We start from the raw sequence: 22,376 nt of genomic DNA, 5'->3' as shown, positions 1-22,376 counted from the left end.
ATTGGTCGTTACTATTTTACACTATTGGAGCACTTTTTCTTATTTACATGTGTGGATAAACCCTGAGTTGAAACACAGTTGTATATTGGATGGTCGTTTTGTCCTGAGTTGAAACACACAGTGGATGGTCGTTTAACCCTTTGGAGTTCTAATTAACAAGCTCTTGAGCCGAACACGAGAGTGGGAGGCAATTTTAGCTGGTGAGTGCAATTCCAGAGGGGTGGTGTCACAAGCACGTCGGTGTGGTGGAAGATTTTAAGAAGATTGAATCTTGTTTGAATATCACTTCACGGACTATTAATTTATTTATTAATTAGTCACATGTCACGTGGGACTATTTATATATATATATATATATATATATATATATATATATACATACACGGTATATATATATTAGTTTTATCACTAGTGATTTATTTACAGTTATTTAGTGATTGGTACTTGGGTACTGATCTCATGAGCGCTACATTTTTGTACTATTTTCACAGTTTGGTTTATAGGTTGAAATTCAGTTTATCAAGACTGGGGTATTGACTGAATTCCAGGATAGTATCCATAACTGCTTGTAGGGAGGAGATAGTGTCCCCTACCAGTAATAACGTATCCTCCACATACAGTAGAACATAATTTTTTCGTAATGGTCACCGTACCGTTATCCTGTGATATGTGGGTTGGACTGAAATTAGGCAGCCAGGGGCTTAATGGCGATAGCAAAGAGTAATAGAGACAGGGGGCATCCCCGTCTTGTGCTACTCCCCCAGAGTAAACATAACCGAGACTCTGTCTGATGTGAGAATAGCTGCTTGTGGGTTATGGTACAGTAATTGGACCCAGAATATAACTCTTTCCCAAAACTAAATTTGGCTAGGACTGCCCATAAATACTGCCAATTTATGCTGTCATATGCCTTATTGGAATCAAGGGACAGCAAGGCCCTTTGGCCCATTTTATCTGCTGGGGTTTGCAATTTGGGGGAACTATCTTCTAAGGTTAACAGCTGTCGATTTTTGCATCATAAAACCTGCCTGGTGCAGGGGAATGATGGATGATATAACCTCATTCATTCTGAGAGTCAGCACCTTGGAAGGATTTTAACATTACCCTTTACCCAGATCCTTGTCCAGTTCAAGTAAAAGAACATTAGCTTGAGACATAGATGGGGTGGTATTGTGTCGCAAAAGAGCCATTAAACACCTCTAACAATTATGGTAATAAAATCTCCATAACCACTATACACCTCCATTAGAATGCCACCATCTCCTGGAGCTTTAAATGTCGGGAAAGAAACAATTGCACTTTGTAATTCCTACAACGTAATGGGGGCACCCAGTTTCTGATGTGAGATTTGTATTTTTAATGTTCACTTTAAGTATTATGAAAGTCAACACTCCACACCGAATAGAATTTTTACATTTTTGTTTGACCAGGGTGCTCCAGCCCCCATGCCATTTATTTGATAACCTCCTGCCAACTGACCTAGAAAATGGCCATCATTGATTTCTGAAATTTGGTTCTTCAGTGGGGTTTGGATTTGGCAGTAAAGTTTGCCAAACCCACCCTGAAAAGAACATGGGTATGTTCAGCTGATCAATACTACACACATATTGAATAAATTACTGTACTGTATCTGACAATTAAATATAACCCTATCTAAAGGAGAATAAATTTAGAAACCCAAATTGCGTGTGAAAAAAATAACTTTATTAAGGATAGACAGGCAACCCATTGAAGTTGAACAGCAGACAGTTTTCATCTTATTTAAGGTGAAATATCACAATATATCACAAGTATAGTATAGGAAACTTGCCCTAAGCTGGAGTGTTCCTAGTTAATCTGTTTGCTTTAGCAGCTAGGCTGTAAACAGCTTACATTGGAGCTAAACTTTCTCAATCAACATTAACTACTTTTAATCCTTATGCTGCTAGCATTAGTAAATTGAAAGGAAGGAGGTATATTATATTTACTTTTTTTTTTTTACATTTCTTCAGTTGCTTCCTGGTTTCTGGTTTAGGCAGAAATTATGTCATACATACCAGGAGTCTTCATGGGGATTTTTTTCTTTTTGTCTGGAGGAAGGGAGAAAAGGTATTTTTCAGCTCAACACACCTTCCTGCCTGCATGTCTGAGCTAAGGGCAGAGGGATTCCAGTTAGTAAACGCTACATGAATCAGTTGCACTTTGTCAAGATGGATATCACTAGAAATGCTTTTCAAGTGATTTCTCAACAAAATAGAGCATGGAAACATGGATGAAGGGATGGCAGAGTTTGCGTTAAATATTAAAAATTAATTAAGTACCATTTTCAGTTGTGGTGCTCAGATACAGTTTAATTGGGCTTTAGGCATTTGTTTACTTTTTTTGTGCTCAGTGGAATTTTGCCAGTGGAAAGCTCAGTGGATTGATTTCTTCTGCCTGCTACTGTTAAAGTGGCTGCAGTATTCAGTGTGTGGGAAGAACCAATAACTGATTTATAAATGTAATTCTTCCCTAGCCAAACACTAAAGCTTGTTCAGGGAAGTGAGCTAAGGTGAAGGTGATAAATGATTGGAGCTACCTTACAGAGTGTTCTACCCAGTCATAGCCAGTGTATAATGCTTGTTGAAAATCAGTTACCCTGCGGGAGGGTCTGTCTAAAGGGAACTGAAGCAAGTAGATGTCTATTTCAAGGAAGCACCTTTAAAGGAATCTTCTCTGCTGACAGATGTCCAGGGAGAACTGGGTAGAAGCTGCTGCTGCTGGAGAACAAAGTTTCACTGCTTACAGAAAAAGGTGCCTGTGGCTGCTATCAAAGCAATAAGGGCCTAAAATGAGAAAGAAAATCCATTGCAAACTAAAGAATGGACTGTGACTGCTCTTACAGAGTCATATATCTGAACTGTGACTACAATTACAGTCATTGGATATTAGTCATCAAACTTCTACTAAGAACCATGAGCATAGCAAAACATGGGTTTCACTAAACCAAGGCTTGGAAACTGTGATTCACCCTACTACTGCAATTATTTTTGGGTATCCTGTATCCCTAACCCTCTCTCCCAAAATGTATTCTATTCAGCAATAAAATTACAAAAAGTGTAAAGTGACCCGTCCCCAATTCATTCACCCCATCATATACCAAGATTCCAACCCAAAGATATGTCAGCTTGCTATACTACTTTGAAGGTCATTTTACACCACCCTGAGAGAAATAGTGCTACAAGAAAATAAGTACATTTATGTATGGAAAATAAAACCAGGCAACATCTTAGTTTCCAATGCTACATTGCAGTCCCAATGCTACATTGCAGTGATGACACACTAAAGGAAGTCCACACATTCCTGAGTTGATTTGTCTTCATAATTGAGAAACATCCTCCAATAGACCAATACCATTTTAAATGACTCTGGAAAAAAAAGTACACATTAGTATTCAGAAATGTATAATGTCTTTTATTACCCATACTTGTCAAGAACACCTAAAGTGATACTAAAGTCTTTTTTTTTTTTTTTTTTTTTATAAATAACATGTTATACTTACCTGCTCTGTGCAATGCTTTTGCATGGAGCAGCCAAGATCCTCCTTTTCTCAGTTCCCTCTTTGGTGCTCCTGGCCCCTCCTTCCTGTCGGGTGCCCCCACAGCAAGAAGCTTACTATGGGGGCACCCAATCCAAGCTGCAGGCTCTGTGTGTCAATTCAGCCCCATCTCCTCTCTCTCCATATTGTCTAACTTACTTTTATTGACAGCAGCAGGAGCCAATGACGCTGCTGCTGTGTCTCAGCCAATCAGGCGGGAGAGTCCCAAATGGCCAAGGCACCTCGTATACACCACTGGATAGAGACAGACCACAGGTAAGTATGAGGGGGGCTGAGGGGGGCTCCTACACACAGAAGGCTTTTTATCTTAATGCATAGAATGCATTCTGCCTTTACAACCAATTTAAGTTAATGTGCACCTGTGCTTTGCGTATGCTCCTCAATAACCAGAAGTACTGAGTATTTTCTTTGCTTTTTAGGAGAGCAAAGGTTAGCATGCTCTGCTGGTGGATTGGGGGGATTAAAGCAAAAGTTGTTGCCCTGCCTATAGACATTTGGAGAAGTGACAGGACACTTTTTTTACCCCACAAAGACAGTGGGCCAGATTCACAAAGGACTTACGACGGCGTATCTCCATGTACGCCGTCGTAAGTCCGAATGTGAGGCGTCGTATCTCGGCGCCTGATTCATAGAATCAGATACGCCAGAATTTGTCTAAGATACGACTGACGTAAGTCTCTTTCGCCATCATATCTTAGGTGCATATTTACACTGGCCGCTAGGGGCGCTTCCGTATATTTCCGCGTTGAATATGCAAATGAGCTAGATACGCCGATTCACGAATGTACTTGCGCCCGGCATATTAATATACGCTGTTTACTTAAGGCATACGACCGGCGTAACTTTACCCCTCATAAAGCAGGAGTAAGTCATGTTAAGGTATGGACGACGGAAACGTCGGAACATCGTCGTATTTTACGTCGCTTGCGTAAGTCGTACGTGAATGGGGATGGGCGTAGGTTACATTCACGTCGACTAAGCATTGAGCCGGCGTAACTTAGGGAGAAAATTCGACGTGATACTGAGCATGCGCGTGCATGCGCCGTTTGTTAGGCATGTCATTTACGTGGGGTCACGATTCATTTCCATACAACACGCCCCCTACCAGCCTACTTTGAATTACGCGGGCTTACGCCGGCCAATTTACGCTACGCTGCCTCAACTTACGGAGCAAGTGCTTTGTGAATACTGCACTTGCCTGTCTAAGTTGCGGCGGCGTAGCGTAAATAGGATACGCTACGCCCGCACAAAGATACGCCCAGATACGTGAATCTGGCCCATAGTAACCCCAGAATTAATGTTTAAAAGAGTTTGTGTCATGCCTACACCTTCATCCATCCTCTAATGTCTATGGTGACCTTTAGACTGATTTAAAACACAGGAATTACAAAATCTGTTAAACCTAATTATCTTTGTGTCAGGACCTGGGCTTGAACCTGGGACCTTTTCTGCATTTGGCATTGACTCTACACACTGAGCTATCTGGCATGCTGGACAGTTCCCTGTCTAATCTGCTGGACAAACCTATCTAATCCATTAGACTAGTCTGCTTGGTGTCTTGATTGCTATTGAATCTTGAACCCCTTGCTCCTCCCATGAACATCCTATAAAAGCCTTGTCTCAGCACTTCCTCTTTGCCATGTTATTGTGCCTTCCCTGCCAGTGCCTTGCTGTTGTTTTTCCTGCTGCCTGATCCCAACCTGCAACCATCCGTGTTTGATCCTCGGCCTGTTCCTGGACTACTCTACTGCCTGATCCCAATCTGCAACCACCCGTGTTTGACCCTCGGCCTGTTCTTTGACAACTCTACTGCTTGATCCCAACCTGCAGCCACTTGTGAGTGATCCCTTGGCTTGTTTACTGACCACGCTGCTGTTTCATCCTTGTCTGTTTATCCGCTATTGGACCCTGGTTTGCTCACACCCTGGTGGGGCAATCTTGAGGACCGCGACCTGGTACTAGCTTGCAACTAAATCCATCTCCACCATCAGGAGCTCTGGGGAAAACCAGCTGGTACTTAGACTCCACACCTCATAGGAGCCTGTGTCATCTGCCAGAAGTGAATGCCTGTATGCCTGTCCTGCCACTGCTATTGCAATTGGTCTTCAAGCCCGACGCCTGATCGTGACAGAATAACCTGGCCCTAAACATGAAGGCCGCTATAGCAGATGCTCTGGCTCCTTTCAGACAGCAAATCTCGGATCTGCAGCAAGAAGTTCTGTTACTGAAAGGTACAGTATGCCCAGCTCCGGAACCAGCACGTCCTGAGCCATTTGTGGTGATGCCAGAGAGGTTTGATGGTAGCCGTGCATCATTCTTGTGCTTCAAGATGGATTGCGAGCTGTTGTTTGCTCTTAAGCCTAGGACCTATGCCACCGATTATATAAAGGTTTGCTCTGCTATCAACCTGCTCACTGGACCAATCAAAACATGGGCTCATCAGGTATTACAGGGAAGGAGTCCAGTCTTGGAGAGCTGGGGAGCATTTATATTAGCCCTGGACTCTCACTGTACAGTTTCCAAGAAAAAACGGATTTCCCAGGTCTGCTCCTAGCTCATGTGGCCTACGGGGACCCAGGGACAAGAATACCCTGTACAGATACGACTTTGAGCCATCCCAGTACATGCCAAGCCATAAAGCCATAACACCACAAAGCCTTGGTTTTCCTGTGGATATACACACACCTACCCTGTAAGATGTGGAACCTATGGTGATTGGGGTTATCCAGACCACGCTGTCTAAAGCTGAAAGAGTGTGGAGGAGAGGCTGTGGCCTTTGTTTCTATAGTAAAGAAGGAGGGCACTTAACCTCTCTCTACCCAACTCGTCCACCTCGGCCAAAGGCTCTAAAAGTGGGTACTATTGGGAATCATCCTGCTATCCCTGCTGTTTGGCCTGTGAACTGCCAAGGTTGCTGTAAAGCCTGTCTATGTTCAATGACACAAGTGGGTTCCCAGACTATGGTGGTCAACGATACCAGTGCCCCTCTTGAAACCGCAACCAATACCCCTGTGAAACCCCTAACATCTGGCCTAGAAGCAACTATGCAACCTCCCGACAACAGACCAGTTGCAGTAGTCATCCCATGCTCCACAGTGGTAAATGCAGTAACATCACCCTGTCCTGCCAAAGAACCACCTCCTGCTCCAGAGACGCCTTCGCTACATCCTAAGAAAACACCTATTCCTGATACTGTCACCACTTCTGTAAAGTCTGGCTCCATCACTAATTCCTGTACTGCCATAGAAATTCTACCACCTGACTGTATGTATGCCTTGAATGGCACCCTTATCCGTAAGCAGGAGCTGGAGATGTTTGAAAAAGCCTTGCAAGCAAGGAGAATAAGGTTCACTCCCTTAGATTATAAAGAGTATTCCACCAGAGGTTTTCTCACAAGCCAAGCCCTAGAATGTCCAGAGAGGAGGGGAGTACTGTCAGGACTTGGGCTTGAACCTGGGACCTCTTCTAGTGTCTGGCATTGACTCTACTCAATGAGTTATCTGGGATGCTTGACAATTCCCTGCCTGATCTGCTGGATAAATCCATTAGACTACTCTGCATGGTGTCTTGATTGCTATTGAACCTTGAACCTCTTGCTCCTCCCATGAACTTCCTATAAAAGCCTTGTTTCAGCACTTCCTCTTTGCCAGGTTATTGTGCCTTCCCTGCCAGTGCCCTGCTGTTGTCTTTCCTGCTGCCTGATCCCAACCTGCAACCACCCGTGTTTGATCATTGGCCTGTTCCTGGACTACTCTACTGCCTGATCCCAATCTGCAACCCAACCACCCGTGTTTGACCCTCGGCCTGTTCTTTGACTACTCTACTGCTTGATCCCAACTTGCAGCCACTCGTGATTGATCCCTTGGCTTGTTTACTGACCACGCTGCTGTTTCACCCTTGTCTGTTTATCCGCTATTGGACCCCAGCTTGCTCACACCCTGGGGGGGCAATCTTAAGGACCACGACCTGGTACTAGCTTGCAGCTAAATCTATCTCCACCATCAGGAGCTCTGGGGAAAACCAGCTAGTACTTAGACTCTGCACCTCAGGGGAGACTGTGTCATATGCCAGAAGTGACTGGGACACTATGCATGTGGTGCTACACCCACCTAGTGTGCGACTTGAACATACCTCTGCTTCTGGGACAGACTACCATATTGTCCCTGGTTCTACAGCTCCCATAATTCATTGCATGAATTTGATGTAAGTACCCAGGGTAAGTCATATGGCCCCTCCCTTGGACTCTTGACCTTTTGAACAATGAATTCATTATTCTCATTATATTTTGTAGACTATCCCTAGCATCCGCCCCTGAAGAGTGTTTATACACGAAACGCGTCGGGAAATATGGATGCAGTCACAAGTCAACACTACACTATCCCATCGGAACATTATCTACTCTATGAAATTTTTGTCTCTACTGTTTTTAACATGCTCACCCCCTATGTCCATACTGTTCAGATGTTTTTAAGATTGTGTATATATATGAGATTGTTTTTGACTGTATCATTAAGTTATTTAGACCAATGCGTGATGTCAAGTTGATCCATATTATGTACCCCTGACTTTTTACACACACACACATACTATGTGGTGTGTGTATGGATTGACATTTACTCCTAATGTTCTTCCCTGTATGTGGTGTTATGCTCTTATTTGCACTCTAATTTCTTATACTCAATAAATATTCATTTGTATCCAATCTACCATTATCATGTTGAAGAGCCTCATTTAAAGTCCCAAACTTCCTGCTTCAGTCTATGCCAGAAGTGACTGCCTGTATGCCTGTCCTGCCACTGCTATTGCAATTGGTATTCAAGCTTGACACCTGATCGTGACACTTTGAGTACATTTTTAAACTACATATACAGTACTTATGTCTAGTGGAGGGAGCGGGCAAAACTTAAAACATCAGACAAACATATACTGCTGTTTTTTACCCATTTGGAACATTTCCTCTCACTTCCTTTTTTTGGTAACTTGTGCCATCTGGAGCAGGGAGTGAGGGAACATTGTCTGTGTTCAGATATTTTCAGCTTTCTTCTCACTTCTTGCTTCTGTAACTGGTTTCATCCGGGACAAGAAGTGGGGCTAATTTTCTAGAGTTGGGGCACCAACTAATATAAAAACGTTAAAAGGTTATGGGTTTCTGGATGCTGATTATTATAGTTTGGTATCTGTTAATGACATCTGGTTATTGAAGCCCTGTGACTCTGGTTAGGCAATTTATACAGTTAGGTCCATATATATTTGGACACAGGCACAATTTTTTTTTCAAGTATTTACCTAAATATATTCAAGATATACAGTAGTTATATAATGTATATGTGCTAAAAGTGTACACTCAGGTTTAATTTAAGGGTACAGTATGTACATCTAAATCGGAGGATGGGTTTAGAAATGACAGCTCTTAAGAATAGCCATCCCTCCTTTTTCAAGGGACCAAAAGTAATTGTACAATTGAATCAAAAGCTGTTTCCTGGCCAGGCGTGGGCTACTCCATTATTTCTTCATCAATTAAGCAGATAAAAGGTCTGGAGTGTGATATTTGCATTTGGAATTTCTTGCTGTGAACCTACATCAAAAACGAAACAAATCCATGAGAGATAGCAGAAACATTAGGTGTGGCCAAATCAACAATTTGGTACATTCTGAGGAATGAACGCACTGGTGAGCTCAGCAACATAAAAAGGCCTAATTTGTCCACCGAAGACAACAGTGGTGGATGATCATAGGATCCTCTGTAAGGAAAACCCATTCACAACATCCAGACAAGTGAAGGACACTCTCCAGGAGGTGGGCGTATCATTGTCAAAGTCTACAATCCAGTCAAAACTTCACAAGAGCAAATACAGAGGGTTCACCACAAGGTGAAAACTATTCATAAGCCCAAAGAATAGAAAAGCCCAAAAACATTGAAAAAAGCCAGACCAGTTCTGGAAAAGCATTCTTTGGATGGATTAAACAAAGATTAATCTGTACCAGAGTGACGGAAAGAAATGGAGAAGGCTTGGAACAGCTCATGATCCAAAGCACACAACTTCATCTGTAAAACATGGTGGAGGCAGTGTGATGGCATGGGCATGCATGGCTTCCAGTTGTACTGGGAATTGGTGTTTATTGATGATGTGACAGAAGGCAGAAGCAGCCGGATGAATTCGGCAGTGTTTAAAGATATACTGTCAGCCCAGATTCAGCCAAATGCAGCAAAGTTCATTGGATGGTCCTTCACAGTACAGGTGGACAATGATCCAAAACACACTGCAAAAACAACCCAGGAGCTTTTGAAGGAAAAGAAGTGGAATATTTGCAATGGCCGAGTCAATCACCTGATCTCAACCCAATTGAGCATGCATTTCACTTGCTGAAGGCAAAACTAAAGGCAGAAAGACCAACAAACAAAGAAAAACTGAAGACAGCTGCAGTTAGAGCCTGGAAAAGCACCAGAGAGGAGAAAACCCAGTCTTTGGTGATGTCCATGGGTTCCAGACTTCAGAAAGTCTTTGTAAAGGATTCTCAGCAAAATAATAAAAATCAACATCCCATTAAAGATTATATTAATTTGTCCAATTATATGTGAGCCCCTGAAACTGGAGGGACTGTGTATAAAAAATATTGCAGTTCCTAAAATGTATACTTGATATTTATGTTCAACCTTTTACAATAAAGCTGAAAGTCTTCACTTCAAATTCATTTGGATTGTTTTGTTTTGATTTTATTCTGATGGCATACAGAGCCAAATGTATGAAAATTGTGCCTGTGTCCAAATATATATGGACCTAACGGTATATGCCAGGGTCCTTAAAATGACACCCTAGGCAGGGTAGGGTAAATAAAGTAATGAATGATAGTATCAAAGCACTGATTTTAGAATCCAAAAGAGGATCTTTTAATTCATAAATAGGATAACCCAGGATAAAAAGAGCCAACTTGTGTTCAGGGGTTAAGAAAAACCCCACCTTGTCAAGGCTTTCTGAAAATCGGACTCTATTTTCATTAAATGGATCGTTTACCAATTGTTGAATAAAAAGGTATCTGTTGGCAAAAAGTTTGACAAGAAATAAAAACCTGACAGAGGTTGAAATCCCCCATACTTCATGCAAAACTTTTTGTTTTAGTTAGTCATCCATATTACTGAAGATATTTTCTGAAAAAGTCATGACACGTTTATTATTGATTTCTTAGAGAAAAACAATCATTATTTGAGTTCACAGCAAGTTGACCAGTGGCACACGGGGATATAACAACAAGTTCAGTATTGAAAGGGTTTGGTAGTATAACTATAAAACGAGAATAACTTTAATCACTGACCCCTGTGACCCATTGTCAGGTCATCTGTGGCCAGGTGACAAGTGCACCCTGTTAGGGTCAGGGATGCACCACAGGGTAGTGAATCCTATAGCCGACTGCTGCAAACAGAGAGGAAGCGTGAGCCCAAAATTCCCCAGAGCGCAGAGTCTAAGACCCAGCTTGGTGTTTACCAGAGCCTCTGGTGGTGAGGATGGCCTTCGCTGCAGCTGGATCCAGGTCGTGGCCCCTGGGTTCCCCTAGGTCACGCTCCGCAGGGTGAGAGGGGAAGCAGCAACCAGGACAAGCGGTAGTGATGGGTAAGCAGAGGTCAGGGCAACAGGCAGACAAGAGTAACCGAGGGACAGGCAAAAGGTCAGGGAAACCGGCGAGCAGGAGTGGTCAGATACAAGCCAAAATCGGTACACAGGAAGGTAAACTTAGCACACAGCAGACAGGAACTCAAGCTACAAACAAAGGTTGAACAGCAAAGCAGACTAGCAGTGCAGTGGTTAATATAGGCTTCCTGGAATGGCCTGGGGTGGAGCCATACAGGGAGGAAGGTGATAAAAGACAGCCAGGAAGAGAGTCAGGCCTCTAATGAACACATGGAGACAGGTAAGCTGACAGACTTTATTGCATATCCATGACACCCATCATGTGAAAACGATATAGATTTTAGTGAATGAGGGATAATAACATAAAATGCTTACATTTTCGTCTGTTCCACAATCCAGTATAAGTACTCCGCGACCTTTGTGTAAACGCCTGGCTTGTCTGGTCGGGCACATCCTTCTCCCCAACTGGTAATGCCAATTAAATACCATGTCTTGTCAACTACACATGACAATGGTCCACCTGAGTCCCCCTAAAAAATAAATGTATACAATTATCATATACTAAGATGAACACATGAGAGTTTAAAGGCCAGTTCCACCTGAAAAAAAAAAATATATATATATATATATATATATATGCAGTTGTTACGAAGTTGAATCACATCCTGAATAATTGTATCTCTCAGGGATTTAAGTGACACAATATTTTCATCAAATATCCAATTCTACCCATTAACAAAGCCAAATGACAGTAATAGATTCTCCCTGATTTTTTTTTATAATTCCACAATAAGGTAAAAACTGCTGTCACATAGACAAGCCTGCAAATACCTGTAGCATGTTCACAAACCCCTCTTTCACGGCCAAATCCTGGGCTATTCTGACAAACAAAAGCATTTTCATATGTTGCCAAAGTGTGCCCATCCTTTTCTGCCTCTCGTACATTCCTATGGACCAACGAGGCTGCAGATCATAGTGAATAACTGGGTGGCTGGACTTAACGGCAAACTCCAACAATGCCCAAAAAGTCTGACCTTGCAGAACAAGACATGATTTGACTGTGACCAGAGATATGTCTGCACTTTATAGCTGCAGCATTTTTTTATTTTAATAACTTTTTTAATACTTTTAGATAGTACTTGTACACATAGCAAGGTATTTTAAGCCTATATTATAAACTCACCTTACATGAATCAATGATGCCCTGTTCGTATCCTGCACAAATATTCTTTTCACTTAGTTTCACATCTAAATAGCTTTTTTGACATTCCATACTTGACTTCAGTGGGACCTCTGCTTTCTGTAACACATCTGCAGTAGTACCTGAACATTATTTGAAGAAAAGCTTAATAAATGATTTTGAAAATGAACAGATTTACAAAAGACACCAGTAAGAGCATATGAATAGATACATGCACTAATGCTTTCTAACCAAAGGTAGGAAGAAAACACAAACAAGGGCGCTTTCCTCATGTTTCCCAAACCAATATTAAATGCTGTGTGTTCAGTAACTGGCATCAGATCCATCAAAAAAAGCCATGGGAAAATTAGGCAGTCGACCAGAGGTGCAGATCAGATTTGCTGTCTGAACAGGGACAATCTGTTGATCCACTGATGGGAGCTCTGAGGTAGGTAAGAGAAGCGATGGGTTAAGTGGTCAGTGTACTGTATCGGTTGAGTATATTGACATGTACTGGGTGTACTTGAGTGCATGGGATGGTCCAGTTTTGTATAAAGCTAGCCCTTATGTGCAGTAATGTGGCCTGACAGCAGTCTAATGACTTTCACTCTAGGTTAATATACGCTATGGGGTAAATGAAAACATAAAAAATAAAAACTGTGAATTTGACATACACCAAACATTCCCAGTTAGTTAATAATTTCCTGTAATTTAATGCACATACACCTAAAAGAGTAAATTGCAGTAAATATATGGTGAATGTCACATTCGCTACTTTATAATATTATAAGGATTACCACTGTACCAGTGCTAGAAAGTTTAATTCATTCTGTATCTTCCAACTGAGACAGTAGTGAATTAAAAGCCTAAAGGGCAAACTGCTTTCCACACCTTCACCTTCCACTTCACTGTGGACGGTCAAACAGGAAAGTCTAGGAAACAACAAGAAAGAAGCTGCACTGGTTGCTTAAAGTTAGAGAATGGGGAATGAAATGTGCCTGTGGAAGAGAATATGACTAGATGGGGTTATAGAACAAGGACTGGAAGGTATAAAACACATATGTGGGCTTTTGGAAGCAAAAGGGTGGATTGCACTACTGCTTATTTTGTCACATGCCAGCCATCAACATGTATGTACTCACATTGCTGGTTGCCACTATCACTATGGCAAGACTCACTGCCTGATATCTCTGCCACAGTCAGTGCTGATAACTAGAGATGGGCCGAACACCCCTGGATCGATTTGTGCCAGAACTCTAGAACATCACAAAAATTCGGACATGAATGGTAAACCCTGTTAATGTCTATGGGACCTGACCTTGAAAAATCAAAAGTCCCAATTTTGAAGGCTTATATGCAACTTATTGGTCATAGAAATAATATGAGGGGCAGGTACTGCCCTGGGGGACCAGGTACCAATGCATTTTTTTGAAGATAGTTTTTAAAAGGACCAACAATTTTAATGATGCTTAAAGTAAAACAATAAAAAATAAAAATTCCTTTAAATATATTGACTGGGGGGTCCCCTTAGTCTGCCTGTAACGTGGCACAGATGTACCCTTTACAGAACCTGCTGCAGAAAAACTGACATTTACAAAGAAAACATTTAAATTGATTTTCCCTGCAAGCGTTCTTTATTTTGTAAACAACAGCTCAGGGAGCCAGTCTGTATGATGAGGCCACAATTTAGTGCACTCGGAACAAGATTCGAGATTTTCTGGATAAATTCTGGTGTCTCTTTGGCAGACTTTGGATTGAAATAACAGTTTTGCACCACAGTGAGCAAGCCTTTTTTTTTTTTTTTTTTTTATATATAAAGCCTGTTGTCACTTTCACAGACCTTGAATAGAAGTAACAGGTGTGGAGAAATTGGGCTTGCTGTAAAAAATCAAATTTGATGCACATGTCAAACAGGTGCAGAAAAAAAATGATCCTTGGGTGTTAATTGTTCCCATGAAACCTATACCAAAAAATTACTTGAAGATAAAATCAGCACCCACAAAGCTAAGCAGCCTAGACAGAGATTTGAGATCCCAAAAATACTTAATCTGCAACATCGGCATCATGGGCTTGATAGCTGCTGCTAATCCAGGACTGATTCACTTTGACAAATGTCAGCCAGTCCACGGTGTCAGTAGACAGATGCACTCTTATCTGTCACAAAACCTCTGACAGCACTGAATGCCCACTCGGAAATCACGCTGGATGCAGGGCAGCCCAGCATCTCAATTGCATACTGGGCAAGTTCTGGCCAGTGGGCTATTCTTATGTCTGTTTTCACCCCTAGATAATCTTCCACCATATGATGCAGACACTGCCAATGGGATCTTGAACCTGACAGCCCTGGGTGCTGAGGAAATATTTTTTTTAAATGCATCACTTAGGCGGACCCCTTCTCCACCGCTTCTCCTTTGACCAATAGAAGCCTCAACACTATCTTTTCCATGAGACTGTAACCTACTATAATCTCGAAAGGTGTTACATAATCTCCTCTTTAAGGTTTCCTCAAGATATTTCATCCTGTGCTTCCTCTGTTAGGGTAGGATGAGTTTCGAGACGTTGTCCTTGTAACAGTGGTTAAGGAGGGTTGCCAACCAATAATGATCCTTCTCCTTGATACCACATATTCTTGGGTCCTTTCGCAGGCTTCGAAGAATATGGGAGCCCATGCACCGCCAGTTTGCAGAGTCCTCTGGGTCACTGATGATTACAGTATCCAGAACTGCCTCCTCCCAAGCCACGTACTACTCTCAAAGTTTCTGGGGACTGAAACACACCCTTTTGGGGGGGGGGGGTCGGAGAAACCACCATATAGTAAAGGAAGGTAGTATTGATCTACCTTTAAGTTTTAAGGCATGTTAAATGTTAAATGTTATATGTTAAGAAAAAAAAATAATAAAGAGAGGTTGACACATATATTACTCTACTTCAATGCCTCCAAAAGTGCCAGAATGCTCCTCCACCTCCCTCTCCTGTTGTGTGTTCTGTGGAGTCGCAAGAATGGTGTCTGCATAAAGCGGGCTCTGAGAGGAAATCAAAGAAAGTTCTCATCTTCCTCCCACTGCTTTGCCTCGAGTGCCCTGTCCATAATGTCACACAGAGTATGCTCCAGCAGGAACACAAGAGGGATTATGTCACTGATGCATGCATTGTAATGGTTTACCATCCTTGTCGCCTCCTCAAATGGTGACAGTGCATGCATTGTTTATCAGCAGCCATTGGCATGAGGAAAAAAACAAACTTCCCTGAGCCTGTCTTTGTGCAATACTCACACAGGTACACGTTGATGTCCCTCTGCTGCATGTGTCAAAGTTGAGTTCCACCTGGTGGGCATGTCACAAATCAGGCGGTTTATGGGCAGGTGCAATTCCCGCTGAATTTCAGCCAACCAAACACTGACTGTGTATGACCACCTGAAATTACTACAGACTCTTCTGGCCTGCCTTAGAAAATCTTGCAACCCTGAGTACATGTGTAGCAAACACTGCACCACCAAATTGAGGACAAGTGCCAGGCATGGTACATGTGTCAACTTTCCCTGTCGAAGAGCGGACAGAAGGTTAGTGCCGATATCGCACACAACTATTCCTGGCTCAAGCTGCCATGGTGGGAACCACCTCTGGGCCTGCCTCTGCAGAGCTGAATGAATCACTGCTCCGGTTTGGATCTGTCCCCTAGACAGACCATCTGAAGCACTGCATGGCATCTTTTATCCTGGCTTGTTGAATCGCCCCTTGAACACTTAGGGCATGGGTGTCAAACTCAATTTCATTGTGGACCACATCAGCATTATGATTGTCCTCAAAAGGGATGGTTGTATCTGTAAGATTAGATGTCCAGTGCATCCCCTTCCCTTACATTAGATGTCAAGAGCCACCCCACCATCAGAAATTGAGTCCCCCACTCTCCCTTACATCACAGTGCACCCCCTTACCTTATGCTGCTGTTGGGACGAAGCTGAATGCATTGCTTGAAAGTGGAAAGTAAGGGTCTGGAGGAGGACCAGAGGAGGGCTACAGGAGAGGTGCAAGGGCCACATGAAATGGCTTGGAGGGCCGGATTCGGCCCGTGGGCATTATGTTTGACACCTGTGACTTAGGGGATACTGGTGTTTCATAGGACAATTCAGCAGAGGAGGGCATGGAGGAGGAGGGGAGGGAGCTGACAGATCTTGCATAATCATCACCAGCTGTATGGGGTCATGGCGGCAAAACAAGCTAAAGCACTGAGCCCTGTCCTGATTACTTCGTAGTTGCAATCAGAGTTACCCAGTGTGCAGTGAATGAAATATATTGTCCCTGACCATGCTTGCTAGACCAGGTGTCAGCAGTAATGTGGACCTTGTGGCTGGCTGCCTTGCCCAACAATCCCAAATCATTGCCTTCTGCATGATGGTACAGAGCTGGAATGGCCTAACATGCAAAGAAATAGAGACTGGGAACCTGCCAAAAGGGCAGAATCTACCAGATGGAAAGGCAGGAATTCTAAAACCAGCAGTTTGGACCAGCTGGAATTTAGGCAGGGAGTGCTTTTTTTTTTAATGCAGCAGCTGGGGCAGAGAAATTTTCCTGCTATACTCTACAGCTGGTGGTGTGCTGCTACAGATGTGTTTCAAGGACCTTTGATACCCTTTGCTATACCATCATCCCTGTCAGTGCAGGCTGCTGAGAGGGCATGAGATATAGTGGGGGTAGACGTAGACTTGAAAGAGGAGTGAGGAGTGAGGAGAAGAATTGTGTCCCTTGTGTGTGGCTTTCAGGCGCTCTTTCCAATGGACTGAGTGGTGGGAAGTCAAATGCCTTGTCAAGCATGTAGTACCCAAATGGCTGGTGTTTTTGCCATGCTTAATCTGCTTGCAGAAGAGATTGCATATTGCAACAGTGCGATCAGCTGAGCTGTGGGAAGTGGCTCGGGAGATAACAGCTACACAGTCTGATGGAATGTGGTGGCTACTCTCTACTCTTCCATGATGGCTGCCTCTGGAGGACATTCTGCCTCATTGGGGTGGGGTTGGGCCTCCCCCTCACTTTCCGTCTCTGCTCTATCCGACACCCATGTCGCTTCAGTAACCTCATCATCATCATCCCCTCTATCCTTATCACTGGAGCCAACTTGGGAAAACGCTGCGGCTGGGGAACATTACTGCCAATTTGTTGTTTATCAGTGTTCTCCCCTCTCTGTATGCTCATGTTACTTCCTTCCTCTACCTCAGAACCAACATCAGAATCAAATAATGTCTGTGCATCCTCAAGAAGCAAGTGGCTGATGATATGTTCCAATAATTCACCTGACACCTCCATGCATGAGGCTGGGGCTATGCCAGAAGCAGCTGTGGACAACGAGGCATAATAAGCCACTCTGGCAGCTGCAGTGGACTTTGCACTAGTGTCAGCTTGGTTCATAGAGGATGAGGAGGAGGAGAATGATTTAGTAAGCCAGTCCACCACCTCCTCTGCCTGCTGTGGCTGGACAGCATGGACAACATTACTAAACAGAGACAAGCGTGCCCTGCCTGAGGATGGATCATGTCCACGTTTTCCTGTGGACACAGATGCTGCTGACTCCCTCATAGTGCCATGGGAACATCTGCCTCTCCTTGTTGGACACCCAGACATGATGGGGGGGGGGAGGGGGCTTATTACTCAAATTTAATGGAAACTGGGAAATGTGTGATTGGATGCACTTTATTGATTGAAAAGTGGTGTTTGGTGCACTTTAAATTAAGAAAAGCCAATGGCAGAAATTTAAAAACTATAAAAAAAAAAAAGGGGGAACACCAGCATAACAGTCTGAATAACTAGTTGACAATTAAAAAAAGGGGGGCAGGCTGGGGACCAAAAAAAAAACATGCAGCAAAAAAAAAAAAATGGTTTACTGCACTAAATGTTATGTAATGCTGTGTTAAACACTGCACTACACTAACACACTGCACTGACACTACACTATACTCACACTATACTAACACACCACTATACTTACACTATATGGACATGCTACACTATACCCACACTATATTGACACACTACACTATACTCGCAACATACTGACACACTACACTCACACTATACTAACACTACTCTAACACTCTACACTTAGAGAAACAATCTCGCTAGTAGATAACTGAGCCCTGCTCTATCTATCTCCACTCCAACAACACACTGCAAAATCTTCCTGTCGGAAGGAACCTTTTATAGTGTGGGGTGGGACTATGAGCCATAATTGGGCAAATCATTGTCCAATTAGGGCTCTGACAGTGCTCTGTGCCCTGATTGGGCAAAGCCTTGCACCTGCCCAGTGATCAAGTGTATTGTCTCATCCAATTAGGACCCTAGAATGCACTGTGAAGTTCACAGTGCATTATGGGGTGCTCAGCAGGCGAACATCCTGCCGAGCGCCCTGCAATTTGGTGTTCGCCGAACGGGTGAACAGGGGATGGTCGGACTAAACTTTTGCTTGCCCCGAACCGTTCACCCAACTCTACTGATAGCCCAGGAAAATGTTGCTGAAACCTCCTCATTTTTTGGCAATCTCCTACTGGTACAAAAGAGAAGGGGGGGTGGGAAGTTAGATTGCCAAAATCACTTACAGCTGTTGTAATGGTAATTTCATATTGCCTCTGTAGCACAATGCAAGCATAGATCATTATCATTGAAAACCATAAGTCAAGACAATCAGTATATCCAAGCATAAAGCCTGCTGAATATATATATGCAGATCTCAACTTTTCCCTATAAAAGAACCTTCCTATTGATCAGCTTTGTACTACTACATCAAAGCACCAAGGAAGGCTTGAGAGAAGAGGGGAATGGGGTCATGCTTGCCTTTAGCCATCCATATGTCTAAATCGACTAAACATTTTTGCTTACAGTATTTACTCATGATGACCTCTGCTTATGTATTATTTTCCGCCATTTGCTCAGATTAAATACTTAAAACCATTAACAACAAGGCTATGGATGTTAGTGTTCTCATATTCCCAAAGCATATCTAAACCGAACAAAAATATAACATATTGCAGCTTACCAGTCCTTAGATGTGGTGGTGGGTGCACGCATTTTATAATTTTAAGCCTTTTTTCTTTTCTTTTTACTTAGTGATCCTCCCAACATACTTCCAGTCCCTGCCTACTCCTACACTGTATCTATGCAAGAGCAGCATTGTCAGTTGTCACCCCAGGGCAGGAAGTGTCCTTTGTTCCCCTTAACCCCCCCCCCACACACACACACATATCAGTTCCTATATGTACCCCCTGCACATCTGTTCCTTCCCCCACACAATCAGTTCCTCTTTGTAACCCCCCCCCAACACACACATATCTGTTCCCCCTCTGTACCCCCCTGCACATCTGCCCCCCCCCCACACAAACACACGCCAGTTCCCACTCTGTACCTCCCTGCACATAGGTTTCCCCCACACATCTGTCCCCCCCACACCAGTTCCCACACTGTAGCCCCCTGCACATCTGCCCCCCCCACACCAGTTCCCACTCTGTCCCCCCCAGTTCCCACTCTGTACCCCCCCACACCCCCCCGCCTGTCTACTCTTCTCACTACAGATCCCCGAGTGACCAGGAGGAGGAGGGGGGGTCGGACATCGTGTCAAGCCCGGACTTACATGCGGGGCTTCTGTCACCATCTCACCCGCCCTGGCCGGTTCCACCATCAATCATCATTCATGCAGCACTTCCGTCCAGCTGCTCCTTGTCGTCCCAGCTCTCTCCCCTCATCTCACTGCCGCTGCTACGGCACTGCAGGCTGGGAATAGAGTGGTTAAGGTGATGTCTCCACAGGCGCAACCACCCCCTAGCCTGGCGGCTGGCGCCATAAGGCATGGTTTTTAAAAATGCCGGACCTTGGAGGAATTCTAATAATCCGAATCCCCAGCGAGAAGCTGGGGATCCAGATTTTGCCGCCCCCCTACCCTGGCGCCTTAGGCAGCCGCCTGACTTGTCTATGCCTAGCGCCGACCCTGCTCCCAGCAAACTTGACAGTCCTCCATCGTTCTATTCTCTAATCCAGGACAGGTGTCAAACTGGGGGCCCTCCAGCTGTTGTGGAACTACAAGTCCCATGAGGCATTGTAAGGCTGACAGTTATAAGCATGACTCCCACAGGCAGAGGTATAATTGGGACTTGTAGTTCCGCAACAGCTGGAGGGCTGCCAGTTTGACACCCCTTGAATGTAAACACAGAACAGATGCTTTGAAAGGGGAGTAGGGGAGATGTGCTACTGTGGAAGAATTAAGTGAATGATTAGTAAAAAATGAGGATGAAATGCTTCACAGTGATTGTAACTACAGAGGTCAGTCAGAGCATGGTTTAAAGCTCATATACTGTTAGTTAAGAATATGTAAATAAGAAAATGTTTATAATAACCCTGCGATGGGTTTGCATTATATCTGATTGTATGTCTGCTATAACTATAGAAAAAGTTGTTAAAATTGTAAATACCAGACTCTTCTGTGTATCCCCAGCCTGTTATCCAGCACTTGCTAGGAGTCACAAAGTCTTGACGTGGGGGAAGGCAGATAGCTTGTTGATAATCTGAAATGTAAGAAAAACAGAAATACTTCCCATTATGCCTTTACACAAATGTTGTCATTATCAGTTTAAAATGGCTCATGCAGCTGCAATCGGCTCCAGCTTCAGAGCCAGAGGCTCCATTAAAGCTTTGATTTCTTGCATCTAGCTGAGCAGGCTAAACAAGAGAAACAAAGCCATTCCACCTGGACAGCAAGGATGGAGAAATCTACACTGCTGACTATTGTAGTCAGACAATCACAGCATCCACGGCTGCCTCAAAACCTGAACAATGACTCCATCTGATAGGAGCCCGTCACTGTGTTACCAACAACTTCCCACCTGCCTTCTTGGATTTTGAAATCGACTTTTGGCAAGTCAACTGGTGCCAGCAGCACCATTCAGCAGGGATCTGCTAAAATATATGACCAGCTTAGGTCCACATTAGAGTATGTATCATGCCGCGTACACACAGTCGTTTTTCGGCATGAAAAAAAAAATCCATGCATGCTCAGAATCAAGTCGATGCATGCTCGGAAGCATTGAACTTCATTTTTTTTCGGCTCGTCATAGTGTTGTACTTCACCGCGTTTGGATACGGTCGGATTTTTGACTGATGATGTGTAGGCAAGACTGATGAAGTCAGCTTCATCGGATGTCCGACGAAAAAATCCATCGGATTAGATTCCATCAGATATCCGATCGTGTGTACGAGGCTTAAGAGTCTGCAAAAGTTCACCTTTCAGCAGGACAATGACCCTAAACATACAGCCAGACCAAGAATGGAATGGTTTAGATCAATGCATATTTATGTGTTAGAATGGCCCAGTCAAAGTCCAGACCTAAATCCAATTGAGTTGTGACATTTGTACACCATCTTATGTAAAATTCAAGAAAGAAATATTGAAATAAATCCAATTGAGAATCTGTGCCAAGACTTGAAAATTGCTGTTCACAGACACTCTTCATCCAATTTGACAGAGCTTGAGCTATTTTGGATTGAAGGATGGGAAAAAATGTCACTCTCTAGATGTGCAAAGCTTATAGAGACATCCTCAAAAAGACTTTCAGCTGACTAACTCGCTTCTGGGCATGCGTGGGTTTAAAACGTTGTTTTTGCCCACACACGATCATTTTTTACAACCCGAAAAACAACATTTTAAAAAACGACATTAAAAAATGCAGCATGTTCGAATTTTTTTTGTGAAGCCCACACACAGTGGCCCAGATTCAAGTAGAAACCTGAACAATGACTCCATCTGATAGGAGCCCGTCACTGTTTTACCAACAACTTCCCACCTGCCTTCTTGGATTTTGAAATCGACTTTTGCCAAGTCAACTGGTGCCAGCAGCACCATTCAGCAGGGATCTGCTAAAATATATGACCAGCTTAGGTCCACATTAGAGTATGTATCATGCCGCGTACACACGGTCGTTTTTCGGCATGAAAAAAAATGACATTTTTAAAAACGTCAT

General features: G+C 43.4%; 1 protein-coding gene across 1 annotated transcript in view; it reads right to left on the bottom strand.

The window, feature by feature from the left end:
- Nucleotides 1-2,047: 2,047 nt before the first annotated feature.
- The window catches only part of LOC120921901 (plasma kallikrein-like), a 106,085-nt gene continuing 85,756 nt past the window's right edge, over nucleotides 2,048-22,376 (bottom strand). Inside the window, exons 13-16 of the mRNA XM_040334406.1 lie at nucleotides 20,832-20,924; nucleotides 12,386-12,525; nucleotides 11,578-11,732; nucleotides 2,048-3,386 (exon numbers count right to left, since the gene is read on the bottom strand). Of these exons, the coding sequence (XP_040190340.1) occupies nucleotides 3,377-3,386; nucleotides 11,578-11,732; nucleotides 12,386-12,525; nucleotides 20,832-20,924 (398 nt within the window). The 3' untranslated portion in view covers nucleotides 2,048-3,376. The remainder of the gene's footprint in view (nucleotides 3,387-11,577; nucleotides 11,733-12,385; nucleotides 12,526-20,831; nucleotides 20,925-22,376) is intronic.

This window comes from Rana temporaria, chromosome 1 (genome assembly GCF_905171775.1).
Source record: "Rana temporaria chromosome 1, aRanTem1.1, whole genome shotgun sequence".
Lineage (NCBI taxonomy): Eukaryota > Metazoa > Chordata > Amphibia > Anura > Ranidae > Rana > Rana temporaria.
This window is presented reverse-complemented; position numbering and strand designations above follow the sequence as displayed.